We start from the raw sequence: 24,092 nt of genomic DNA, 5'->3' as shown, positions 1-24,092 counted from the left end.
AGAAAGGCTTCATAAAACTAGTAGATTTAGTTTTACCATGTATATGACAATAAATCAGTTTCGTGGAAATCAGTCAAATACCCAGCCAACTTTTAAGTCCTTGTCTGCCATAGAACAGTATCTTAAGCTAAAGGCCTTCTTCTTCCAAAGACTCACACCTGGTAGACTAGAAAAAGGTTCACTTTGTCTCTCTGTCTCTCTCCTCTTTGACTTAGTGGAAATTTAATTGCTCTGTAAAAACTGAACAACTTCAATAGAAGGACAGATGAAGGCATTGGAGTTTTTCTTCTGGATGGGCAGTATTTTTTCCCACAGAAACTGGAATACATCCTGGTTCTGATGAGGTTATGGCTGAAAAAATAATGGAATGAATCAAATGATTTGATTTAAACTTTGCATGTGGGTACAGCATTTAAATTTGTCCTCTTCAGCAAAGTCTCACTGCCCTCAGTGACATCGGTTATGATATCATGAAAAGAGTTTCATGACTAAGCACATCTGTCAAGCAATGTATTTTATGTTCTTTAAGCAATGTATTCTGCCCTTGGCTCTATGCAGGTGAAATGCAGTGCTGTTTACAGGTCCTGTTATTTTTCAAGTGAGCCCCATTTGCCCATACATATTTCATTAAGGCTGAGTCCTAGTAGTGCAATCTTCTGACCATTCCTGAGCAATCTGCCTTAACAGCAATACAGTCAAACAAGGGAAAACTATTTTTAGTAACAAACAGTTTTCTAATAATTCTGGCTTTACAAGCCCTAAACCAAAACCAGAACATTCTTCATAATGGCCCTTTTTTACCAAGGAGAAGTGATGAGAGAGAATCTACTTCAACCTTTTACTGAAGACTTTACTCATGCAGAGTTTCCTCTGACATTACTTAAATCAGACTTTGTTGGAACTGAACAGAGTCGTGAATCTGGAAGTGGCGCTGAAATTATTTAGCAATGTTGTGCCTGGTTTTCCACTGTTCTCTCACTTCACCTTCCTGTCAACACCAGTGGGAGGGAGCAGGGAATTAAGACCAATAATTTTGAAAATATTACTTTCAATTTTTAAGCTGAACACATGAAATTTTTGAATGCAAATAATTTGCTAGTCCTGAAATAAAGATTATAAGTGTTGGTGGAAACAGAGGATAATTCAAGTATAATTTACCTTTGAAGATTGCTTATTTGAAATACAGAACAAATGGCAGAAAAAACCAGGGACATTTCAGGATGGTTACTGAGGAAGAAAAAACTGCATAAAAACAGTTAACAAAATGTCCATATAATTAATCTATAGCAGTTTTAATAGATTTTTTAAATACTTTAAGATTTATTTTAAATATATATTAGCAAATGAACCATCATTTTGTTTAAAATTCTGTAAAGTGCTCATTCAGTTAATGATAACAAAACTCATTTGTAGCAAGACAAACTAGCTGGAGCCTACTTTGCAAGAACATCAAAGGACAGCTTAGCTTTCATTTGCAAAGAGAAAAGAAATGCGTAGGTTTCTTCACAGCCCATATTATAATACCAGAAATTGCATTTTTTTTTCTTTAAGAAATATATCCTTTAGAATATTAAAAAAATAAGTTTAATAAAGCCTGTGCTTAAAACAGCCAACGTACTGTATGAAAAAAAATTGCACATTTGATATCCCTTCAACCCTGCTTTTCATCCACAGGATAATGTGAGGAGTACAGGATGTTGTTGGAAGGTCTCTTGAACACAGCTGATTTTCCTAAGCTATCAGAGCTTCTCACAGCAGGTGGAATTATCAGCACACACAGAGTGGCTCTCAGGGCAGCTGCTGACCATCACACACCACTAACCTTTTCGTTCCCTGGGCCGGTACTTCCCTTGGAGGTACCATCTAAACGATGTGTTCCTATCGTGACTGCTGAGTAATCTTTGGCCATCATTTTTGCCTCTTTTTTCAAGCTCTTCATTTGTGCTAGCTGGAGCTGTCTGGAGTCATATGCAAGTGCTGGGATAGTGTTCACTAAAATCAGCTGGAAAGGTTTCTTCTCCTCCTTGTAGCGACACTGGATATAGCGAGAGAAAGCTGAGCGGTAGGTTTTGTTGAACAATGTGTACACGAGTGGGTTGACAGCCGAGGAAAGGTAGCCAATCCAAACAAATATGTTAAGGAGTCCTCCAATGACCTCTTCTTTGCATGACTCCTTGCAAATAACAGCCATCACATTGGTGATGAAAAACGGGCACCACATCACAACAAACAGAAAGAAGACAATGCCAAGGACCTTGGAAGCCTTCTGCTCATTGCTGATGGATTGCATGGTTCTCCTCCCTGAAGTCCCCGTATCTCTGTTCAAGGAGCGCTGAAAGAGTTTCTCTGAGGACAGGGAACTCTGAGGGAGGAAGCTGAATGAGGTAAACTTGGTCTTGGGGCCAATGTCATTCACACATAGCATAGCTTCCTTCTGCAGCGACTTGATAGTTAAAAAGTAAGTGACTACCATGATGGTTAGAGGGATGAAGAATGCCACAAAAGAGCCTACTAGAACGAAATTTTCATCTGCAAGTAAGCAGATGTCTTTCTTAAACATGTCCTTCTTAAATACTTTGGAGTCGTCTTGTAGTCCAAAGACGGGTACAGGCATGGAGATACCTGAAGGTGGATGAGAGAAGAGGTTAAAAACGAATGAAAAACACTTCCAGACTCCAAGAAAAAACAAAGAAACATCTACCTGTGTTCTTCCTGTGGCTGAGGTGATCGTAGCTATACACATTACCTCAGTCACACGTAGAACACATTTGCTTCCTTTCACCTGTCCTATGATACCTGGTAGCCAGAAAAGCATCATTTTGAATCTTGGGCCCCTTATAATAATCTCCAGACTTGCTCCTTGGTCCTTGCCACCTTGGCAAAGGATTTTATGAACTATGACCAAGATGACACTATGTATTTCTTTTCTGGAGTGCCACAAGAGTGATTTTGGACTGTTTTTCATTAGAGGATTAAAAGTGTTCTGGCTTCTAAATAATTCTGGGAAATACTAATTTTAGGAGGAAAGATAATTTTTTGTCATAGGTCTAATCTTTCATTTTGTCTTTCTCTTTTCTTGCTGCAATCTCCATATAGTTAAATGCTAACAAAACCCAGCTTCCCATGTGGCAATGGCCAGATGAACAACAGGAACAAATTAAGCACTGAGAGAGACTACGAGGCAGCCTGAGATATAGTTTATCCTGCAGGACTGCAAAAGTCCTTCCGCTGTATTTCCAGCTAATAGAGGCTGCCTTCTCTGCACACAGCCATGCAAAATTTGTCTTCCCCTGAAGCATGCATCCTTGGCTTGTCATGAATGGCAAGACAAGGTGACAAAGTCCATTCTCCTTGGACTGCTCTGATATTTCAAGCCTACTCAGCCATTTCCGCAGGGATTTCTGCAAATGCTGCTACAGTCTGGGTAAAATCTAACAGCTGCTGTTTCTCTGGTTGTTGGTTTTGGGTTGTCTTTCAGAATTTGTCTCTTCCCCTCCAAATGTATGCTGTCTCTCCAAGAGAGGCAGTGTTCAGACAATGAAAGAAATTATGTGCTGCAAAGATAGCAAAAGTGGAGTGAAGCAGGGGGTGATATTGCAGCCCTGTTTGGATAAAAGCAACCAGGATTCTGATTCCTGTGGAAAGTTAGCATAATCTGTGAGCTTCAGTCCCGTTTGCATTTTGGATCAGAAATCTCAGTTGCTGTACTTGGCTTATGAGAAATAAAAACATTGACTACAGAAAAATTTCTTATGATGTGAGTATGCTGTGCTCTGCTTTGCTCAGTGGATGCCCAGGAGTGACCTTACTCATTCACAGATAAGTCCTGAAAGATCTGCATTTCAATGGTACCTTCCTCTATCTCACTTTTATTTCCCTTCTTCCCACTCTGCTGCCTAAACTGGGAGCCCTTTAAAAGCATAGCCTGTCTCTTCATTTCACACATATCCAGTGCCCAGCATAACAGCTCCAGTCCTAGAGGAAGACTGTGGAGTACAGGCTCAATACCAAACAATAAAAACAATATTAGATTATTATTCTGTTCAAGTGCTTCATTCTTTTTGTTCTTCTGGAGCTTCTACAAAGATTTTTTTTTCTAGGAACACTGTAGCTTATTTTGTCTTTGCAACTTTGAACTGAGTCATGGCATTGCCTCGGGCCACTTTAGAAAAATGCTTTTCTTATCTGCCCAGGGCAGAAGCTGGTGGAGACCCTGTGGTATTACCCTTTCTGTTTCTCCTGCTCAAACTCTAAATGTTTGAACTTGGGCTTGGAGAAGCCAGTGAGTGAGCTGCAAACCTAAGCAGTCTGTGGCAACTCCTGAGCTGAGCTGACAGAAACCTCCAGTGTTTTTAGCTACTGGCTAAAATGGTCAGAGTCTGTCTCACTGAAAGCATGGAGGCAGAGGTCACCATCAGAAGTCAGACAATCCAGCCATGGCTGAGTAATCTGGGGTGCTGAACAACTCCAGGGAAATGAAGAATGCTTTGAAGTTAGTTTTCTTTTTTTGGATGAGTCGAAGGGATGCTGAAGGCATCCAGCACCTCCCAGCATCATACTCCAGCTGCACAAAGACACAGCATTAGTCAGAGCAATACCACAAGTTTCCCATCTGCTTCTGCCCTGTGCTGATAACAGCGAGGCTGTTTTTCAATTTAATTCAAAGACCTAGCGTGAGCTGCAGAGATAAAATAAACAGTGGTATTGACAGAGTAAAAAGATGCTTTTCATTACTACCTTATGGTTCAGCTGCATGAGGAGGCATGGGAGCAGAGGCTGCAGCACTAGAAAGAGGAAAATTTTAGCATAATTTGCATGCTTTTTCAAGTAAAGAGCCAAAGTCTGTTACAACGTCTTGCCTGAAACAAGAGGAGCAATTCCCCAACTGCTTTGTTTTGTTCTTAGCAGCTTCTGCAGAGTGGCATCTAAATCCAGATTTCTGGCTTTTAAAAAGGGAAGTGGCCTTCAGTGTGCAGCAGAAGTTCCTGCATTTCTTTGCCATTCCTTTAACAAGCATGGAAGTGCTGTAGCAGCAGAGCTGTAGCAGGCACTGCTAGTCATGTAAGTTTTTCTGAGTGACCATTCAAGGCATCTTTCCCTTACAGCCACAGGGAAGTGGCCTGTATAGAGTTTGAAAACAGCAGAGATACCACGCTTTGGTGGCAGAGAACACTGACAGCTGTAAACTGCTTTTTGTGTAACCCCAGTTCAGTTGATGCAGGGCATCCCTCAAATGATACGGTGGCATTCCTGCATGGAAAAAGTTAATGTCCAGCCCAATTTTCTCTTTTCATATCTCTACGGGGACTAAGTTTACTATTTTCCTCCTGAAAGGAACAGGGTTTGTCCCCCCTCAACAGTTGGCTTCTGCAGCATAAGTATGGCAAATTCCATTAGGACACAGGGACCAAATTCAAAGGCAGTCATATTTAAACTGGCAGTAAAGGAGCTTCCATGCACAACTCACATCCACTATTTTGATGGGATTTTTAGGAATCATCACCTATGGCCAAGAATATCACCCATATGTCATGTTTGGTCAAGATCAAGTTTGTCCTGTAAACCCATAACAAAACGTCCTAGTCTAAAGTTGCATTAGCATTATTGCAACTGACTGAATTAATTCTTTAAAAGCTGAATATGAATGATCTATTTCACCTGGGTGATTCAGATGAATACTCATTGGTTTACTTGTCTTTGCTTTCCAGCTCCCTGCTCTTGGTGACTGGATGTTTAAGGAGACACAGATGGTGCCTGTGCATTCAAATGTCAGAAGAAGAAAATCAGCTTCACGCAAAAGGATCATGCAGAGCTACCAGGTAGGGACAAACAGGTGGTTGGGAAGTGAAGCATGTGCCAACAGTAGATCTGAAGGAAACAATCTGGAAGGGCTGTAACTGCTATTCCACACCCTGCCCATTCCATGCTCCTACTAGCTGAAGGTCAGTCTGGAAAAAAATCTTTGTATCCCCTGAGGGCTTTTTTATGATTTATCTTTCTTGGCTTTCAAAAGAACCTTGACATTCAGCACAGAATAGGAGCATCCATTCAAGCACTGAAGGTACATTAGCCACTTCATTTCCAGTTGACATTCCCACTTGGAACATTTTCCCTTGTCAACAAGCCCTAAATATTATGTTCCTCTGGCACAAGGTGGTTTATTTAGATGGTTTGATTTATACACATGTGGCTGTTTCAAACTGTGGATTTTAATAAACCGCACAACAGATCCCAAACAATGAAGATGAGTAATGAATTCTCTATTAAACCTCAAGAATTTGGGCACAGTTTCAGATTGACAAAAGGCTCTTGAAAACACCAAAGGTTAAGAAGTAAAGCAATGGCATCTCTTTTTGTTCTCTCAAAAAGTCTGCTGAAATTGATAAAGGTTGATATAGCGCTACACATTGCTGGCTTCAGAGGTATACAGCAGCCATAAAACCACTTTAACTGGACAGGTAAACTGGGTTTGCAGCTGCCTTGAGCTGCTGAGACTATCAATAAATCAAAGCCATAATTTACAATGTGCATGTAGGGTGGTACTCTTGGGTTACTTGGGGTGAAGACAAGGAGGGGGAAGTGAATTGATAAGGTCAAGGTTCTTACAGTGAAGTCTCCATTAAGCAGAAACTGTCAGTCACATGCTTTCACCTTGCATATATCTATTTCAATTTTGTTTAATACAAATGAGCATTATTCTGTGCCTTAATAAATGTCTAAGGGTTAGGAACTACCTTTTAGAAATGTCTCTACGATTTCTCAAAAACTTTGGCACCTTTGTTTACTTTCTCATAAAAAACAAAAAACTCTCCCCATCTCAGGTCTTAGCAGTCACTTTGATTCAGACATACCAGGTCATGGGCCAGCTCACGGGTCACTGCACAAAGATGTGCTGTGACACTGGGGACCTCTGAAAGGATTGTGCTTGACAAGGCCAGTGTCTCCTTCAAGCAGCTCAATGGGGCCATATTGTCTAATTTCTTTAGAAAAGCCCATGCTGGTATCTGGTGCCTGTTGGTGCTCAGAAAATATCCTCTGTCGGTACATCTACACATTCAAACAGTACACAGATGTCCATGTATAACTCACCTGCTACATCCCAAAGCATGCAATGCAAAACCTCAGTTTCATGCTGTATGAAAAATTCCTTGTTGCACACTGACATCACATTATTTTTAACATTTTTGACTTAATTAACCACACAAAAGAATATTTGTTCCTTTGGGCTACCATGGTGCCATGTGTGGATGTTTGCTCAAGGAACACAAGCCACAGTGAGTCACTTGTTGCAGGGGACCATGGACCATGTCTTCCTCTGAGTATCAAGAATGGAAATGTGTCTGGATCTTATATGAGGAGCTGAAGTTTAGCAACAGTTACTTCCACTTAAACATCTGCAGAGGAGCTGCTCAGTCTGGCTTTGTGTCTCTGCTTGGCATTTGACACTCACCATTATGGTTGGTACATCCTTACATTTCATTGTCATTACATCATTATTTTCCCAGACCTGCAAACAGCTGCTCTCTGCATGCACCTGACAATGTTATTCCCCCACTGACTCCTTTCCAGTCATGACAAACCCTTCACTGTGATAATTTAGTTGCTGCCAGAGTAGTGCCAGCCATATTTCCAATGTGTGCAAGTTGCTGATGAGTGGCAGTGCAGAAGCAGAAATTTCCACCTGGGAAGAGGGGATGTTGAAAACCTCGGTGTGGATAGGGAATTACCATCTGAGGCTGCATCTAGTTAGCACGAAAGTTAAAAAGCTTCTACCTTCCCTAGTCAATGTGACAATGTCCCCAAAGTCCTGGGCTAGAATTTCTCCTCACATGTGAGACCAGCACAGAATTCTTCCCTGGTGGTAGGTATATGTATTGGTGGAGGCAGAACTGGATGAGGAGCATTCTCTCACAAATCCCCACATAATATTTGTTTTCAGATGGATTTCCTCAAGAGCTAAGCGAGTCACAGTGCTGGGGAGCATCGTCTCCTTTCTGCATCCCGAGAGTCTGTACTCACAGGAATGGAATCAGAGTCAGTCCAGGCATTTCCCTTGTAACTGCTGATAGACCAAATTTAGTTTTTTATTCAAGGGCACACATGAAGCTGGTTTTCTGTATCTTTCCCGTGGAATACTTCATTTGGTCACACACATTCTAGTTAATACAAGTGAAAGGAAAACAAATTTAACATCACTAAGAGGGGGTGCCAGGTAACAGCTGGATTGTTATATTAATTTTGAAATGGCTTTGTTCTTGACAGCTCAGAAAATCTCTAAGGAAACATATTATTTAGCCCAGCAGGAGATACATTCAATCTTTTTATGTGAGAAAAATATGGTGAATGATAATTTATACCATAAATTATGTATTTCACTTTAGAAAAACAAAATCAGCTAAGTATGTGTTTCCTAGTATGTTCCTCATTTATGTCCTCGGTCCTGAAGAACAGAGATATACATCTCCAAATTAATTTGTAGAACTGTGATAGTAAAATAACTATTAACAGGATTAGAGGAGAATTACAAGCAGGACAGTGCAAGAAATTAAGGACAGCTGCCCCTTTTTGATCCAGCTGTTTAGAAATCCTGGCCTTCAGAGCGAGCTGAGTTCTGAGAGAGGAAGCTGCTGATGGAGTCGCTTTCTGCTTTGATATAAAGCTCAAAATGTGCACACAGCCCTATTTCCTAAAGGCAACAAGAATACAACAGCAGGAAATAGTTTCTTTGCTTTTGGCTTTAAGTGCTTTTCCTGCCTATGCACTCCTTAAATTCTCTTTGCTAGTTATGCTGTAGGACTTGTTTACAGTCCAGTTCCCCTAATTTTCTTTTCGGATTTTTCAGGCCTTCTGAGTATTTGAGGGAGCTACAACCTTTTGCCTAGCAGTTTCCAGTGGAGCCTATTCCCCAATACAGTCTTTGCTTTTCAGCTGGGGACATTATTTTTCATTTGGACAGAGGCTTCTTCCAAGGTGGTTTTTAGCTTCTCACCGAGATCTCCAATTAAGAGAAGCTGTTAGCTCTCTGTCTAAGGTGGTTACTCAGTCACTAAAGGGCATATAGAAATCTACACCTATCAAACAGCTAGAAATAAATAAAGAAGGTGAGGAAGCAACTTGCCTGGGGGATGCTGGCTGCGTAGAGCCCAAGTCCAAGGTGGACAGCAGCTATAATTCTGCTGCCACTTGGGAGCTGGAAGGGAGCTGGGCATGATGTGTTCCTCCAGGGGATATAGGCAAATGACAACTGTAGGCTAAGGACACTCTTCATCCATGGTGATTAGAAATGGTAAAAAGTAACTGGCCTTACAATGTAGAGCTTAATATTTAGTCTGAAAATTTGCAAGGGGTTCCACATGTCTCCAGTCTATCTCTGCACAGAGGGACAAGGTTCTCCTCCTGCTTTTTGAGGCTGCTGCTTCTGTGGCTCAGCAAAATGCAGTAGAGCAGGTCAAACACCCTTTATCTTTCTGCAAGATCAATTAATGTTGTTTATATTGCATTGGTGCTTTTAAGTTCCTGGTAGCAACATTTTAATTTCTACTCAAAAGAAGTTACAAATGTATGGTTGGCACTGGCCGAGGTAAATATGTTAATTTGCAAAGGAAAAGAACCTTGTGTAGAATCAACTCCAGCCATCTGTGATACCCCCTCTGTTTAGCATATGACCTTTCTCTATTCCATGTCAGGTGGCCTCGCAGCATTCACTGTTCAGGCCCCTAGGAGAGCAGATTTGGGGATAAGAGTGCTTTGAGAAGGAAATACCATAGCTTTTTTACCAATGTTATTAGTTTCTCTTTTTAGCTATGAAGCTTCAAAAGGATCCTGGGGCTAATTTATTATGTGCTATACATGCTACATACACAGTAAGGCTTAAAAAAATACTTATAGCAGCAATAAGCCAGAAATTATGGAAAGACCTTAGATATTCCACTGCCATAATCAAATAATGCCTCCTAGAGCAGTCTAAGTGACAAGATCCCCTGATAGTCCTGTTTTTATATCTCTGTCTTTTAATTATTACATGGTGTGATTTGCTGAATGCTGATAATTAACTCTGCCTTAATCTTCCTCTGAACTGAATAGAGATTTCTGCTAGTATGTCTGAGATTTCTTCAGCAATGCTACTTGGCTTCATTGTGTAATTTAAGAGGACACTGAATATAGCTATCAGATAAATTTTTAAATCATTATTATGATTTTTTTACAATAATTTCACACTCCATCTGAAGGGCAAAGATAAAAAAACCTGTAATTCTTCTGGATTTTCCAGACCTCAGACCATGTCCTAGCTGTTTCTCCATGACTCCTTTTGTGGTTGCTTGCAGAAGCTGCTCAATAAGCAAATTGTCAGCTTCTTACTAGTTATACAAGGAGATTGCAGCAGTGACTGGAAGGTTATTGGGATAGATGTCCTGACATGATGGATAATTTGGAAGGAAAAACAGAATGAGAAGCAGCTTTGAGACCTGCACAGGTCTGAAGATGATGAGTCAGGATCCTGTGCTTTATGTTTCACTGTCCACCTTGCAGCAAATGTCCTTCAACCTGACTGAACTCTGTTAGACCAGCCAATGCCCTGGTCACATTTACAGGATAATGGTGTTGAAGAAGAGAGAAAAAGGGAGCATATCTGAAGGGATTGTGTCTGCCCATATTTCCACCATCTACTGGTGTCTGTGTGGGTGCTACAGCATGATCCTAGGCTCATCTTTCTGTTAAATGTCACAAAGCACCTCAGAAATAAAAAATAAATACATGATCTGTTCTTGTAACTTCCTCATGTCCTGCAGTAGTATGCAAGGCAGGGCTGTATTTAACTGGGGAATTTTCAATCTAAAACCTCTGAGTACTTCTGTGCTTGAAAGGGGAAATTTACACTGCTCACTCAGTGCACCTTGGACCTAAAATCACATAGTTTTTCTCTCTGGATACTCACAGTTCAGCTCAGCCTATAATCCTGGCAATAGTGGTCAATTTGACATTTCGAAACTCAGATCAAATACAAGAAGTTGTAAAAAGGGCTATGTTCTGCCAAAAGGAAATAAGTCTTCCCAGTGGGTGTGATTTATTTCCAACATAAAGGCAGGGTTGAATACTGTGAAATACACAGATTCCAATTTTGATCAGGCAGAAAAGAAAGCCTTTATCACAATGCTACAGCCTGCTTTCAGGACATCACAGGAGCTCAACAAGCTATTTTCCATCAATGACCCTGGAGGACATCATAGGCAAAATCACCTGACAAGTGTTTCTAAATTTGTCTCAGGTAATTAGGAATATGTTGTTGCAGTTCTGACAAAACCCTTGACTTTTATTAGCTGGGCTTCTGCTTAGAAGTGATGCCAATGGCACAGGCTAGGTAATGTGTGGGGAAAGTTAATTACAGCCTGAGTGTTCAATAGTTTGCAATGTTCCTGCTGGTAAAGATAAATGTAAGCCTTTAAAGAATTCCGTGATACATGAACCTTTTTTAATGTCATAAAACACAACATCTGGCTTAAGCCAAATGTAATAAATAAAGGAACTTGTGAAATCTTTCTGTATAATTTTAAAATGAATGAAATTTTCTCTTTTCTTGACATTTTCTTTTATGCAACACTGTGCTACTTGTGCTAATGTGCAGCACCATTTTTAATTTAGAAGGTGATCAAATGCAGTCACAGCGTACAGACAACAGAATTTATGAATCCCAACATAATTCCTTGTACCTTGTTCTTTTGTTATCATTTGTGTTGCATGTGGCATTTTCTATGCAGAAATCCAGCTCCTCTGACTAGAGATGCTGTCTTTTTATTTTAAATATTCCATTTACTCTGATATACCCTACAATGAGTGACTGGCTGATTGTAGGTCATGTTGGCACCCACCAACTTCTTATTCAAAAAACCCTCATAACAGGACAGGTCTGGTCCAAATGAACTTTATGCTTTTTGCTGGTAGCTTCAAGAGGAAGAAGAACATGGTCCTTATGGTCTTCAAAACAAAGACAATTTTTTTTTTAAAAAAAGGCAACTAATTATTTAATCTTCACCTTGACTAAGCAGGCTCTTTTCTATCAAAAATACAGCTCTACTGTTTATAAATTGCCTTTAAAAATAAAACCAAAGCAGAAAGAAATGCCACACAATACTGATATGACCATCCCTCATTCCTTTTTTCACTTGAAAGGCAGATTGCTCCTTGAAAAAGGACTGCTCACAAAATGAGCGTGTGTCTTTTTCATAGGCAAAACCCTTCATCTCATCCTGATGTAATTACCCAAAGAACATGGTAAATATATACATAATAATTATTCTTCCTTTGATGACACATATTTACTGGTATTATATATTCTCCCCCATCCAGATGAATGCTGGCTTGCTCAGTGTCTTTGGTTTGCAAAAGTGTCCCTATGGACACATGCCTGTGTCTCATATCTTTATGTTTCCAAATTTGGAGAATTTAGAAAGCACTTCAATCATTAACATTCCTTTAAGTATTTTTTTTCCATAAAGACAAGTAAAATGTTTGTAACACCTCCTTGTCAGATGAAAAAACATATACAAGTTCAAAATGCAATTAATGCAGATAATTTCCTTAACTGTGTATAGAAGTTGAAAATGCAAGGTTTTTAAACCTTTGTAGTTAGGTGAGGGAGATATGTGTAGTAAGCTGATGGTCTGGTGGATGTGTTCACTCTTCTGGGAAGAATAAATCAAGCAAAGGGTTCTGTTACATGGAAAACATGGGGATAATTTACTTCAAAGTAAATAGGATATTTGTGTGTCTTTCTCAGAAGCATCTGAAGTCATGCCTCATGACCACAATGCATGTGCTAGTCAATTCAGAAATGTGCATCAGAGCACTGAATGTTCCTTTTCCACGGAGCTGAACCCCAGACAACCTGTACATGAAGGGCTGGTTCTCATTAGTTGTCACTACTGTAGGAGTCATTAGTATGGCAATGAACTTTCTACTGACGTAATTGTTGCTGCCTACTGAGCCTCATACATTGTGTCTCTGTGAAGAAATACAGTGAAGATTCTATTTCTGAGATGGTTCTGAAGCTCTAATACTTTATTCATGATATTTCAGGCCAACACCCTTCATTATAACTGATGCAAATTTCTCTGTATGTTGTGCAACAATTTTTTTTCAACTTCATTTTATTTTTATGGCATCATCTACATCCACAAATCATAAAGGTCGCAGGGCTGCCCAAACATAAAAACTACAATGTTTGCCCCTGAGATCCTGCAGGTGGAGTGAGCAAACAGTATTTTCACTCTCTGAGAGATGGTTTCATGAGTATGATAAAAATAAAAGAAATGTTCCCTAGGGAAATGATAGTATAGTAGATATTTTAAGTTTAGCTCCAGCACTTCCAAATTTAGGTGCTAAGCTTTAAATCTATATTGCCAGAGTACTGTTCAGTGTGTAATTATTTGCAATTTTATATATTTTGTCTTTTTATTTCATGTTTTAGCAAATGATCTTTTCCTATGCCAAGGCATCCGTGAATTAGAATTGATTGAAATGGCAAATTATATCACCTGGAAGAAATGGATGTGTAGCAGAGTCAGGACAGGCATTCCCAGCCTGCAGTTTATTAGCTGTTTGTGCCCTTTGAAACCAGTAAAGGGATTTTCAAATGAAAGCTCTCCTTGACAGAAAGAAGACTGAGCCTAAGGAGGCCAAAGCTGTCAACAAAACACAATCCAGAGGCACAGGTAGTTGAAGTCTCCCAATCCCTGCTGCTTCCCTGGCCCTTCAAATGCTGTAAGGCAGCAAGAAGCCATGCAGAGAAATTGCAGGCTGCCTGTGAAGGAGGTGTAAGCCTCTGTATCAGCACAAAATGTCACACTGCCAAATTAGCTGGGGGCTCAGTTGCACTGGGCTTGATTTGTACACCTGGAGCTAACTTCACTCTGCACTTTTGAGAAAGTTGCTTCACATGCTACAGTATTTCTCATTTTCGAAGCCTCAAAAGCATTGGCAAAATTTTAGAGTTATGTGGTGGGAGGTATTTTACCAGATTCATCCAGATCCATGTTGGGCTTTTTTTTCTGCATGAAAAGTACTGAATAAATCTAAGTTGTTAGTGACTGGGGAGTGCAGAGACTGCCTGAAGGCAGTGAACAGATGTGTAGGCTGAGTGAGAAATGATAAGAGAAAACTCAGCTTAGAGTGCTTGGGCTTCGTGAGACTTCACATTACTTAGACCATTAACAGAGGAATAGAGAGAAATAAGAAATGAGAAATGTTATATATAAGGACTTAACATTCATGCCTGTAATTCTTTTATGTTACCCTTCAAAGAGGGGATGATGCACTGTTGGCCTCTTGCAGAGCAATGCCTTTGTTAGGCCCATTTAGGACCCAAAGGTACTTTACTTGTATTTTTCAGTATAGGCTCTATTTACAATTCTATAGATTCCAGTTCCATTCAAAATTCCATTTTTCTCCAGCAAGGGAAAATCCTTTGGCTTTTTACACCTGTTCTCAATAATAAAGCACCTCTGTGCTTTAAAAGAAATGGAATAATTTTCAGGGTTTAATGAGCTTTTGCCTTCAACAGCTACAAATAATCTAATTATCTAACCACTGTGCACACTGGATGATTTAAGAATTAAAGACACAATTAGAATCTGTTACAGTAATTAGAATCTATTTTAAACCAATTGCCTGTGGCATTACATGGTCTAGTAAAACATAGGCTTCTGGCTAAAAGCTCTTCTTCCACTAAATGCAAAAACAAATGTTACCACAGTTTACTTTTTTTAAACTGATAAAATCAAGATTTCAGAAGTGAAGTAAACTAAACTATCTGTGCTTTTTTTCTGCTGTTTTTAAAATGCTTCATATGTCACTGAAGCCAATGGAAGGAGGATCACTGATTGCCTTTGGTTAAAATTGACAGAATATATTTGTGTATTTAGTGAATAAAAGGAAAATTACAAATTTAGGGAATGAAAGTGTAATTAATTGGGTACACTAGAAGTTATAATCTAGGTGAGTTGGGTTCAGGCCCAACAAATCAGCTAGAAGTATTTGCAGGAGTCAGTGAGCAGGTGGATAAGGGCAATCCAGCTGATATAACGTTTCTGGATTTCCAGAAGTCCCTGACAATACTTTTTATCAAAGGTTGTTAGTGAAATTAAATCCTAATGACAATAGAAGAAAGATCCTCTTGTTGAAAAAGAATGGGTTGAAAGAAAAGTGGTAGGATTAAATGGTTTGTTTCCATATTGAGGGTGGTAGAAGGCAGCATCTGACAGCCCTGTATATTCATCAATGCTGTTCAGTTTAGCCTGAGCTGTTTGCATGGTCACTGGAACTGATTAAATGAGCTGCCAACACACAACTCTCTTCTGCTTCCCCCTTCTTCCTCTGCTAAAATGAACCACTGTACTGGGGAACATAACACCTTTCAGTTCTTTCTCTTGCTTTTTACCCTCCATCTCATACTTCACAAGAGTTCACAGGTCACCAGCTGAACGCAAAACTGTAGGAACATAGGGAATTCAAAGGGTGTCTGTTTGAGGCTGGAGAGCAAAACCTTGGATCTGAATCTGTAAGTGAGATGGCAGCTACACCAGGTGCTGTGGAAGGTGTGTTGTGCCCAACACCAGCTCTGCCTGTGCCAGATATCATAGAATGGTTTGGGTTGGAAAGAACCTTCAAGATAATCTCATTCCAACTCCCCTGCCACAACTAGGGACACCTGCCACTAGACCAGGATGCTTGGAGCCCCATCCAATCTGTCCTTGAGCACTTCCAGGGATGGAGCATCCACAGCTTCTCTGGGCAATCTGTGCCAGTGTCTCACCATCCTGACCTCACTCATCCCAGTGAGAGTTCTTAGCCACAGCTGTGTGAAAATGCAAAGAGTTAAATAATTTATAGCCCTGTCACTCCAAGTAGCACTGAGAGCCTGGAGACTGGTCAATGATACATGGAGCACCTCTTTGTTCAGAAAGCATTTCCTGTTAGTAAGTGATATAGAAAGCACCTTCAGAAATCCATTTCCTACACATTCCTAGCTGGAAGGTGGCAGATCAGGAGGATAAGGGTTAATGACTGACTGACAGGTTGCATGGGTGATCTGGGATCTGTCAAGATTCCTTACAATACTGGCATTTTTCTTTATTCTAGTAATACAGAAATATGGCACAGTGCAAACTTAGTCCAGCCTGGCTCATCAGTTTCCTATAGCTTCTTGCTATGTGTTTGCTTTCTTATCTGTCCTCTGGAGCACATCCCATTTGCCATAGCTTGTTGCCAGGTTGGAAACCGACCAGTCTTCCTTCAGCTGGTCTCCCAATGCCCCTTGCTTCCATGAGACTAGAAACCAGCTGAGCATCATTTCATTCATGCCCACCTAAGTGTGCTTGCCTACATTAACTTGTACCTATTTAACCTTCTCACTGCTTTGGCGACATGAAATGTGTGAATGAGATGGAGTTATCCTGTTATCGTTCCTATTTTCCTGACATCCACTGTTTCTTTACACATGTCCTTATCCAGCTGCAGTAAAGCAGGACTCCGTCCTCTTCACTTATGCCACACTTGAGAGGTTTCCAATAAAATAAGGAGTTGTATTTTTCAGAGTTCTATAAATAGGGACCACATTGCTATCACTTGCCATGATGATAACAAGTAACATCTGTGACTCATCTCAGCACTGTTAGAAGATAGTTTCTCCGGAGAGCAGAAAAGGTGCTTTTACAATGGATATGTTACTAGGTATTACTGCAAAAAAAGATGTAACTTTTGAAACAAAATATCAAGCAATCAAATAAATAAACCCTCCTGCCACAGGACATAAACCATGTTCTAACTAGTAGGGCTAAAATAACACGTTTTTTCCAGATTCCTTTTAATAGTGAGCTGATTCAAATACTCTGTCAGTAAGCCCCTGTCTGAGAAAAGATGCTGAGCAGAGTGGACCACTGGTTTGCCCCTGGAATGTTCATTCTGATCATTCTACGAATTTGTGTTTAAACAGGACAGTAATTTCACACATACTAAGCACAAGGCACCACACACAAGTGCAGACAAACACAGTATGCACAATTTTAAGGGATGCTTGACTTACTTATGCTATATAGGGAGAAATGCACTGAAAATACTTGTACTTAGCAGTAGTACAAAAACTGGAAAAACTGGACAGAGTAGGTAATATGTTTTCTACTGGATTAAAAAATGTGACTGTAGAAGAGACAAGATATGATTCATTTAAATGAAGACATTTACATCTGAGTTGCTATAGGCTTCCTTCATAGTTGAGAACTAGGTATGTTTAGGATGGAGTTCACCCGGCCTGTGCTAGATATCTCCATCTGATCAGGTGAATGCACCCCAGAGCCAGATGCTGTTGAACCTCATCAGGTTGTGTAGAATGCAGGACTGTCCTCCTGTTGAGTGAAGACTCCCATGATTTCTTGTTGTGCAGCAGAAGACACAGTATTTTAAATCTTAACAATCCTAGACTGCTTTTTCTCAGACTGTAGGCCAGGATCAAAAGGGAGGTCAGGAGACGATTTAGAGAGCCAGGCTGGCAGCATGTTAAGCATCATCTCCTTTCCCTCCTCTGGGAAGAGTGGCAAGGGATCACTGTTACCACTTGCAATAATTTGTATTAGCCAGGGAAGGAGCTAATTTCCTTTGACTGCTGATAGCTCACATCTCTTCCAGGGCACAAGAGTGAATTTTTTCTGCCTCTAATACAAGCGAGCTGCCAATGCTCAAGGGTCTACAAGCACTGAAAGGGAACTGTGTTTTCAAAGCATTTGAGAACCTCCACCCCAGCTGAGTGAGGAAATTCCTGATGACATCAGACACAAAACTCTTCCAACTCCCGTGCCATAAGACTGCCCTGTAAATGCCACTATCAGGGGAATAAAAGATCAGTGTTCCTCTGCCTAGTTTTGAGGCTCTGGGTTTTGCAAAAAGAGATTTGTGTACTAGGCCATTTAGAATACCTATTTTGGACTGTAACTCTGAACTGTCCTCTGGACAGACTACTCTCACTGCACACAGTACCTGTTGTCTCCTAAATAGAATGCATAAATTCCCCACCATACACACCAAGAAAGGCAGAGAAGATCTGCCCATGAGAAAAAGCTCTAAGCAAATTACCCAAATAAGAAATTGGGACAACTGACTTACATATAACAGGGAAATACTTTTTTTCAGTTGATATTTTTTTTTCTCTTCAGATGTTTAGGTAATGATGATTCATCAGTATGGGAAATCAACACATCTTTAAAATAAATTTGAATGTGGTCACGCCATCACTGGTGTATATTCTTTCAGTGCTGCTCAGTTCTCCTCCATTTCCCATTGTTGTTGATTTCCATTGCATAATTACTACGTTACAGCACTTCATAGAAGTGGAAAGCAAAATACTGCAGGCAGAGAATAAAGTTTTAGACTGCAGTATGTACATCAAATCCTCTCAAAAGCTGGAAACCTACAATTACACGCTGAAATGTTGCCTCACTTACCAACTGATATGGTCCAAACAGCAATGATTTTGGCAAAAGCCTTGGTTCTGGAGTTGAAGCGGCTGTGGTGGATGGGGTTCCGGATGGCAATGTAGCGATCCAGCGAGATGGCACAGAGGTGCATGATGGATGCTGTGGAGAACAGCACGTCCAGGTAGATCCAAATGGCACACAGCTTCCTGGGCAGAGGCCATTCGTATCCTGCACAAGACAAAGTTGGCATCAGCTAAAGATGTGGATATATCCCTTGTTGTGACACATGCCTTAGTGCATATATCCTTCTAGGAGGATAGTAGTAAGTACTAAGTAGTAGTAAGTGATACATTTAGGAGCTGCCTGACACTGTTTTAAGAAAATATTTTTATTTGTTTGCAACCTTTTAACTGTAGCTTTTGGGGTTAACTCTGCTTCTTTCCCAGGCTACAGGCAGCATATGTGTTTTCTTTTAAATTCTATTTGCATAATGCTAGTGCTTGGTGCTATGATTAAACATTTTTGGCAGCAAATCTATGAAAAGAGAAACAATTTTGTCATTGTAAATCTGCAAGTTCTCAATTTTGCTTTAGGACTTTCTATCCACGTAATTACTGCATTTTCAACACCCGCTGATATGCAAAGCTGCCTTAATTCTAAAAGTAAAACTTTGGATTTAATGGAAGCTAAAGAAGAAAAATTATTTATTGCATATCAGTGATATTTATCTCACCTGTCTTTAGGCTTCTACCACATACCTAAATAAGGATATTCCCTCTGTCAATGAATATTGATAGGCTCCTCCAGGGAAAGCAAGCCAAAGCAGATGCATTAGTGTTTACCAATATCCAACCTACAGCTTCTTTGCTGCTAATTAAGCCCTTACTTTTTCCCTGTTTTTTCCACTATCTATGAAGATTAATTGATTACTTTCCTTTCTCAAAGCTGTTGGGAGATGGCTATCACGGCTTGCCTAGTTTTGTGTTTATTTTTTTGTCTTCCAGTCTAAGAAAAGCCTAGTACTTTATCTTTTTCTTACAGATGATGCTTTTAAAACTTTTTTCCTTCTTCTTTTTCTGCCCTGGAATGCATTTAATTTATCTGCATCTTGTATATCCTTCAGTGACTAAAAGAGGACTCCGTACTCTTGCAAAGGCCTCCTGACTGCTAAGTGAAATACAAGACTTCTTCACGGATCTTGAAGCGAGTGTCTTTACTTATACAACCTAGAATGGTAAGTGTGGTAAGTGTCTTTTTAATGCAAATATCATGCTAGTGAAGGACATTTAGCTAATGATACATTTTGACAGCCAGATCTTGTTCAGCATTCTTGAAGGCCGGACAAATTTCACCAGCAGAAGCTGGTTTGCTTCTTTACCTTTGCACTTATCCTCACTGAATGTTGTTTGTTGGTTTCTCTTCAGGGGTCCAGATTCTTGTTTATGATTCTCATCCTGTCCCTCTGAGTGCCTGTAACCTCTCCCAGCTTGGTGCTTTTGGAAAGCTGTGTAAGCTCTCACTCTGCACACTATACATGTTGTTCAGAGCAGTACTGAGCAGACCCAAGCTAAGCAGAGCCCTGCAGGACCCCCATTCAAAATCCCTTCTATTCCTGCAGGGAACCACTAATAGCTCTCCTTGGAGCAAGTTTTGCAGTTGTCTTGTAGTGATTTAATTCAGAGGATATTTACCCAAGCTGCCCATAATAGTGTGGCATGGAACAAAGCCAAAGCTCATATTGTGAGAATATGTAAGTATTTTGGGGACTGCCTGTCTTCTTTTGGAGATACAGTACAAGATTTGCAACAGCAGGAATGGAATGAGAGGTGAAGGAGGTAGGTCTGCACCTAATTACATTTAGTCTCAGTGAGTACTGAGGAGACCTATTTCTTGCTGTTCTTGGGTTGCTGTAATACAAGCTGACCCTGACAAGCCATACAGCAGTTATGGATGTATTTTATCATGTTTTCTGCTCTTCTGTTGGGAAGTCTGGTCCCTGGAGTGTGTTATGTGATGGCTGGCTTTCAGGGGCATGACTTCCCAGTAGCATCTCTCTGTCAGGCCAGGCCAGTTTACACAGGGAGAACCATTAAAGTATTTTTACATTTGACAACATACATCTTCTCTTGCTCCAGTGACCTTTGGGAATACATTTGTCATATCCTTCTAGACTTCTCATCTTTGCAGTAGACCAGGATGGGGCAAGCATAAAACAGTATTGGTATATGAGAGGAGAAAACTCTGGATGCAATAAGGTGCCCCCTTAATAAGGGTGTAGATAACATCTTCCAGGAAGTTTTCTGCTCTGGAGTCATGCCCACCTTGGCAGGACTTACTGGGTGCTGCCTTTTCCAGCAGTCTGGGGCTGCTGGGTGGATGGAGAACCCTGCCCAGCCCAAAGGGTGCAGACTGGCAAAGGCACATGGCTGGCTGGCATGGCTGGGCACCCAAACCAGAATTGCCCACAAGAAAATCATCTCTGGACAAAGCAATCACCATACCCCTTCAAGGGGCTGCAGGAGGAGTGGTGGGGCACTGGGCACTCTTCTTCCTCAGGCTTGGAGGTGTCCTGGCAGAGCAGGTGTGTGCAGAGGCCTCCAGTTTGAGCTCGACTGTCAGCATAGGTGATGAGGCTGAAGTTGAGCAGCTGTGGCCAAGAAAATGCTCCTGTGGAAGGGGAGGTTTCCCTACATGCCAGCACTGATCATCCTGGAGGTTGATGGTGCACCACACCACGATGGTTCTCCTGGTACCACTGCGTGCCACCAGATGAATTTTCACCCCAAGTTATGCAGCTTCCATGGCTGGTCTAGCAGGGAAGAAGCAGGAGAGAGGCGGCAAAGCCGGCGCAGCCGCTCCCCGGTGCCCCGGCCGTCTCCGGCAGGGCGGCGCAGCCTCGCCCGGCCCAGGGGCTCCGGCTTCCCGGCGTGAGGGCTCGGCATTCACGCCCGGGCCCAGATCCCTCCCCAGACACGGCTCCGGCGCCTCCTCCCTCGGCAGCGGAGCCCGGCCAGCAGGAGTCCCTGTTGCTTGTCTCAGGGAATCGCGCACGACTCTAATCTCACCCATCGGACAATTACTGCTTCACGGCGCTTCTCCCGCCAAAGATAATCGCACGCTAATACGGTAAATCAGGGTGTTGCACCATGACTGATGCCAAATGCGGTCAGCAAATGCTACTGAGGGCGATCTGTGTAGAGATACTGAAAATGGAAAATAAACTTCCAACTTTCTGGATTAAAACTCCATTAAGAACAAGCCCATGTTTGGACCTTAAGTCCAAAAGTAGTGAAGTAATAGAAATCTTTCCAAACCATCTACTTTTCTCCTGACAATGTGTAGCTTCTCTTTGAATTGCAGAAATTCAGTAGCATTGGAAGGCTCATTTCTGAAGTTTAAGGACAGTAACAGCCTGACAAAATTGGTTCTGAACACATAGGGTGCTGCTTGTTCTGGCATGAGCTGTGCTGCAAGTTATTTTGGTGAAAATTAGAAGAAAGATCTGCTATTAATCACCTGCAAGGGCATGAACTGTGAGTCACTATTAACTTAAGTAATTTCTCTTAAGAAATAATGGTTTTGCATTTGTAAATGTTACTAAACAGACAGAAAGCCCATCCATTTCTTAACTCCTGCAATATTTATTCCAGCATTTGCTAGTAAGTAGATGTCTAAGCAGGATATTGGTGATAAGAAAACAATTTACATTTGTATTATTAACTAATTAAGGAGGCTGCCTACTTTGAATCTAAAAGCAGTCATCAGTGTTTCAGTGCATATTTGCAGAGGAAAGTAACTGGCAGGACCCTACATTCTCATTGGGAATATGAAAATTATGAGCCAGGGAAAAAACCTGAAAGCAATAGAAAGAATAAAGCACCTTCATATACACTTTGAGACAATTCATCTGACAACTGAGTAATAAACTGATGTTATGGACTGTGTTTAAAATGCCTGTAGCTGGAAATACAAAATAGGAAAAGATTCGAGTTCTTCACCTGTTCCACCCATTAACCAGTGACACACATTTCAATTTATATGGAGTGATAACAATTTTCTGTAGTAAGAGAATGAAATCATAATGAGAACAAGATGTTATTGCATGCAATGTTTAAGGCTTATCAATACATGCAGCAGTTACACAGCTAATACTCACCATACAGTATGGTTAACATGGACACAGGCATGACAAGGAAACCCAGCAGCATGTCAGCTATTGCAAGTGACATTAGAAAATAGTTAGTGGCATTCTGTAGTTTTTTCTCCAGTGAAACAGCCATGATGACGAGAATATTTCCAGCAATGGTTAAAACAATCACTATCACTGTCAGCAAAGCTGGCCAGTTTTTCTGTGAAGAGCAGCACGGTGGGCTCATGTTATTTTCACATGAAAGATTGGTTAGGTTGTCAGAGTTCACAGTCAAGTTGCAGAGATGTGATATATTAATTTCTCCAGCTCCATAAACATTTCTGTAGAATCTTCTCTCATGGTTTATTTGTATGAAGGAGTTTGCAGTTGGGTTCACAGAGCTCTCTCCATCACAAAGAATATCCATTGCTAAGTCCAAAACCACAGAGATAAATTGTGAAAAACAGGAAATTATCACCCTTTGTCACCATTGGGCATTATATTCCTCAGCTCTCCATGCCAGAAGTTGAGGGTGCACAATCTTTTGTCGACTGTATTTTTGCCACCGGTGCAATGAAGAAAAACATACCAGAATAACTCCAAAAGCTGAAATGTTTTGTTTTCAGTTCCAGAGGAAGTCCAGTGTTAGCATATATTGAACATCCAGCTGAAAAGTAAAACCGGGCTGTAGGATACAGAATGTGGACTTGAGGCTTCAGAGAGCAAAAATGTTGGAGAAATAAAAGACATAAAACTTTTGCAACCACTAGGACTCCCCTCTGGAGCTACATCTTATTGCTATTGGTAACTGCTATCACACAGTTTTAAACACAGCAGTATTAAAATATCTTGCTGTATTAAACAGCAAAGCTCTTGCTTCTCTATTAAGAAAGTTGATTAATGATTCCATCCAGCATCTTTTTCTTGAAATAATTAAATATGCTCTTATTTATAGTGCATCTTCCATAATATGGCTGATAGTCTCTGTCTTCTGTTGTATTTCAGAACCATTTTCAGCCTCATATCAGAGAATACACATTCTGCTCCATGCTGATTTTTGTAGCTAATTGTACCTTTTGGCCCAGCATGGCTTCAGAATGGAAATTAAACAACTAGATACTGTTATAAAAGAATACAATTTAAGGAAGACTTACATTGCACTTCAGAGCCCAGTTTCAAACCGCAAACAGATGCACTTTGCACCCTGGTTTACAATATTCTTCGCTGTGTTTAGCCAGTTCTGTGTCTTTTTTCTTCAGCCTCCTCCACAAGGTGGTATTTCAAATAGTTTTTTGACTTCTAAACTGCACACTTGAGTGAAGCCAGTTCCTGTGCTGCGAGGCTTGCTCTTTTCTTCTGAGAGATAGGCTGCTCGCCGGCTCTTTCCTTGTGCATTTCCCCGCCCCAGGGCAAGCTATATTTAAAGTAATAATAATATCAGAGCCCTTCTTGAAGTGACACAAAGGAAAGTGCGCGCACACGCTCCTGAGAAAGCAGCCTGC

The 24,092-nt window shown here is 40.8% G+C and overlaps 1 protein-coding gene across 1 annotated transcript; it reads right to left on the bottom strand.

Moving 5' to 3' along the window:
- Positions 1–538: 538 nt before the first annotated feature.
- On the bottom strand, positions 539–24,092 carry HTR2A (5-hydroxytryptamine receptor 2A). The gene is made up of 3 exons (XM_054271989.1): positions 22,618–24,092; positions 18,489–18,689; positions 539–2,622 (listed from the first exon to the last, which is right to left on the bottom strand). Exons 1-3 carry the CDS (start codon positions 23,015–23,017, stop codon positions 1,808–1,810), a joined length of 1,416 nt encoding a protein of 471 aa, XP_054127964.1. The 5' UTR covers positions 23,018–24,092; the 3' UTR covers positions 539–1,807.

Source organism: Melozone crissalis, unplaced genomic scaffold, assembly GCF_028551555.1.
Source record: "Melozone crissalis strain CALT ecotype California unplaced genomic scaffold, PUWL_Pcris_2 ptg000013l_1, whole genome shotgun sequence".
In the NCBI taxonomy this organism is placed as follows: domain Eukaryota; kingdom Metazoa; phylum Chordata; class Aves; order Passeriformes; family Passerellidae; genus Melozone; species Melozone crissalis.
Note: the sequence above shows the minus strand (reverse complement) of the source record. Positions and strands in the feature narration are given on the sequence as shown.